The 2581-nt window shown below is 42.9% G+C and overlaps 1 protein-coding gene across 1 annotated transcript in view; it reads left to right on the plus strand.

Moving 5' to 3' along the window:
• Nucleotides 1-2581, plus strand: part of LRRC16A (leucine rich repeat containing 16A) — a 115764-nt gene that overhangs the window by 103428 nt on the left and 9755 nt on the right. The window contains exons 19-20 of the mRNA XM_008571870.1: nt 330-542; nt 1320-1460. Coding sequence (XP_008570092.1) covers nt 330-542; nt 1320-1460 — 354 coding nt within the window. The remainder of the gene's footprint in view (nt 1-329; nt 543-1319; nt 1461-2581) is intronic.

Below are 2581 nucleotides of genomic sequence, written 5' to 3' on the forward strand. Positions count from 1 at the left end.
AGTTTGATTCTAAAAACTTGCTGAAACAGGATGTTTCTGTTCTAAAATATCTACGGTGAGAAAAGACAATAAATGATTATTGCAGTTAGTACCGGACTTCAAGCTTCCAATTATTATCTTCTTTGACCTCTGATTTTTAAAGTGTGACTTTTGTACCCGTTTTCGTTTTAGTGCCTAAACTGCACCCTGGTCTTCCAGAGAACCGCTTCAGTTTGGGAACAGCAGAAAAAAATGCCAAAGCAGAACCTAAGGTGGATGTGGGCTCCAGATCTCGGAGCTCGTCTCCTCTGATTTTTAAAGTGTGACTTTTGTACCCGTTTTCGTTTTAGTGCCTAAACTGCACCCTGGTCTTCCAGAGAACCGCTTCAGTTTGGGAACACCAGAAAAAAATGCCAAAGCAGAACCTAAGGTGGATGTGGGCTCCAGATCTCGGAGCTCGTCTGGCACGCCTACCAGCCCGAAGCCCCTCCTGCAGTCCCCCAAGCCCAGCCTGGCAGCACGGCCCACCATCCCGCAGAAACCAAGAACTGCCTCACGGCCTGGTAAGGGTTTAACTGGTCACATCATGACCAGGTGGCTTCCCAGGGCCCACTAGATCCACAGGAGAAGAACAGGGTACAGGGGCTTCTGTGGGAGGGCATCATGAGAAACTCGTGCAAAGCTGCAAAAGGGATGAGGGTCAAGGGTTCCTTTGTCCAACACCAAGGCCCACCCTGTATGAGAGTTGGGGGCTCTGAGACTGTCCTTGCTTTCAGGACTGTAAAACAGTCCTACCTGTTTTGCCATCATTTTAGGGTCATTTAATCTCTCCATTTGTCCAGTGATTATGAAAGTCCTTTCTGGTTCCAAATTATTCTTAATGATCTCAGTATATGTATGCGGGTACATCACCTACATATATACATGCACACAGATAGGTATGAATATTCAGAGTGACTCCTTTACTGGATTTGACAACAGGTAAATGCAGTGGGTTATAAACATAACATATTTTAAGAAAATCAAAACAGCTTGTATGTTTGAGGCAGAAGGACTGCTTCACTTACAATCTAATTTTCAAATACCAGCTCATTGAAATTCTGTGTCTGCAAGATAGATTCACCTCTGTGCAGATTTTAATCCTTTTTAAGTATTCATTCTTTTTCTGTCTATTGTTTGTGGATGTTACTTCACTGAGCAGAAACAAGAAACTAATTTTGGGCCCAAAACTTCTGTGATGCTTTTTAAAAATTTGTCATTGTATTTAAAGATTTACCTGACTTAGGTTCTTGGAATCCAGTTTGTGGAACAGTTTGATTCATGTGTTTTTGTCTCCATAGAGGACATCCCAGACTCTCCATCTGGCCCTAGTTCTCCTAAAGTTGCTCTTCTTCCACCTGCCCTGAAAAAAGTTCCTTCGGATAAGGAGAGAGATGACCAGAGTAGCCCACAGCCCAGTCCCAGGACATTTTCCCAGGAAGGTAAGAAATTTTTTTCCTCTGGGTTAGCTCCTTAAGGAGGGTCATTTCAAAAGAAAGGAATAAATCCTGGACTTAACTAGTAGCTTAGACTTTGTTTAAGTCAGCATCCCTTGGATTAAATTTTTAGAACCAGAGTAGTTTCTCAGTTCAGAAACTTGCTTCAATATTATTGATGACTTTGGATATTGATGAAGAATAAAAAGCATAGCAGAGACACCAGCCCAGAGGTTTAACTTCTTTGTAAGAGTAATCACTAGATGTCCCTGAATTGGCTCCCAGTGTGTCAGCAGCTCCTTTTACATGATTTTGTAACTCACGTGGTGCTACCTGTAGGTCTCTAGGCTCCATTATTCCCAAGAAAAGCTTCCCCTAGTTGTGATAAGTCACCATTGCTGTGGTTCAGGAGGAGCCCACCCATGCCCGAGAGACCTCTCAGTCACGAGGTCCCTGAGGAATGAGGCTCCTCATCTCAGGAGTGTGTCACTTGCTTAGACACTCTTGGGGCATTGTCACATGGGTTTACTCCTTCTCATTTGCTGGGACAGGAGCACAACAAGAGAATCATGTGACTTGAATGCTTTCTCCCTTAATCAGATTGAGTCGTTATCAGCTGTTATTGGAGCTGAGGCACGGTTGGGGTGGCTTAGCACTTAGGCCATTTCTTTCACTGCCACCCCCCTTTCTTTTAAGTGCACAATTGACTTTTGGGTTCTGTCCTACATAAAGTATAATGTAAATGCTGTCTCTAAGCCCCACCTATAAAGAAAGTATATAGCCACACAACTTATCGTCTGTGCCCAGACGGCTCTCTTTGTAGTTTGAAGTTGCTGTGTTTTATTTTAGATTTAGTTGATGCTTTGGAATTCTTTGATCTCTCCGGCTTTGACATCTTCCTATATTGGCCTATTTTCTTTTGTTGATCATAATAGTCTTGGGTTGAAGTTAATAGAAAGTGTTGCTGGGTACTGTCTTTGTGGCTTGAGAGTCTAATAAAAATCTAACATTGCCCACTTTCTCATCTCCATTTCTGCAGATTTATTTGGTGGGTAGAAGCTCCACTCACCTACTGGCTATAAATAAAAGAAGGTGGGGTTTTGACCAAAGCTGGTAAACCACTTCTG

Source organism: Galeopterus variegatus, unplaced genomic scaffold (assembly GCF_000696425.1).
Source record: "Galeopterus variegatus unplaced genomic scaffold, G_variegatus-3.0.2 Scaffold732, whole genome shotgun sequence".
Lineage (NCBI taxonomy): Eukaryota > Metazoa > Chordata > Mammalia > Dermoptera > Cynocephalidae > Galeopterus > Galeopterus variegatus.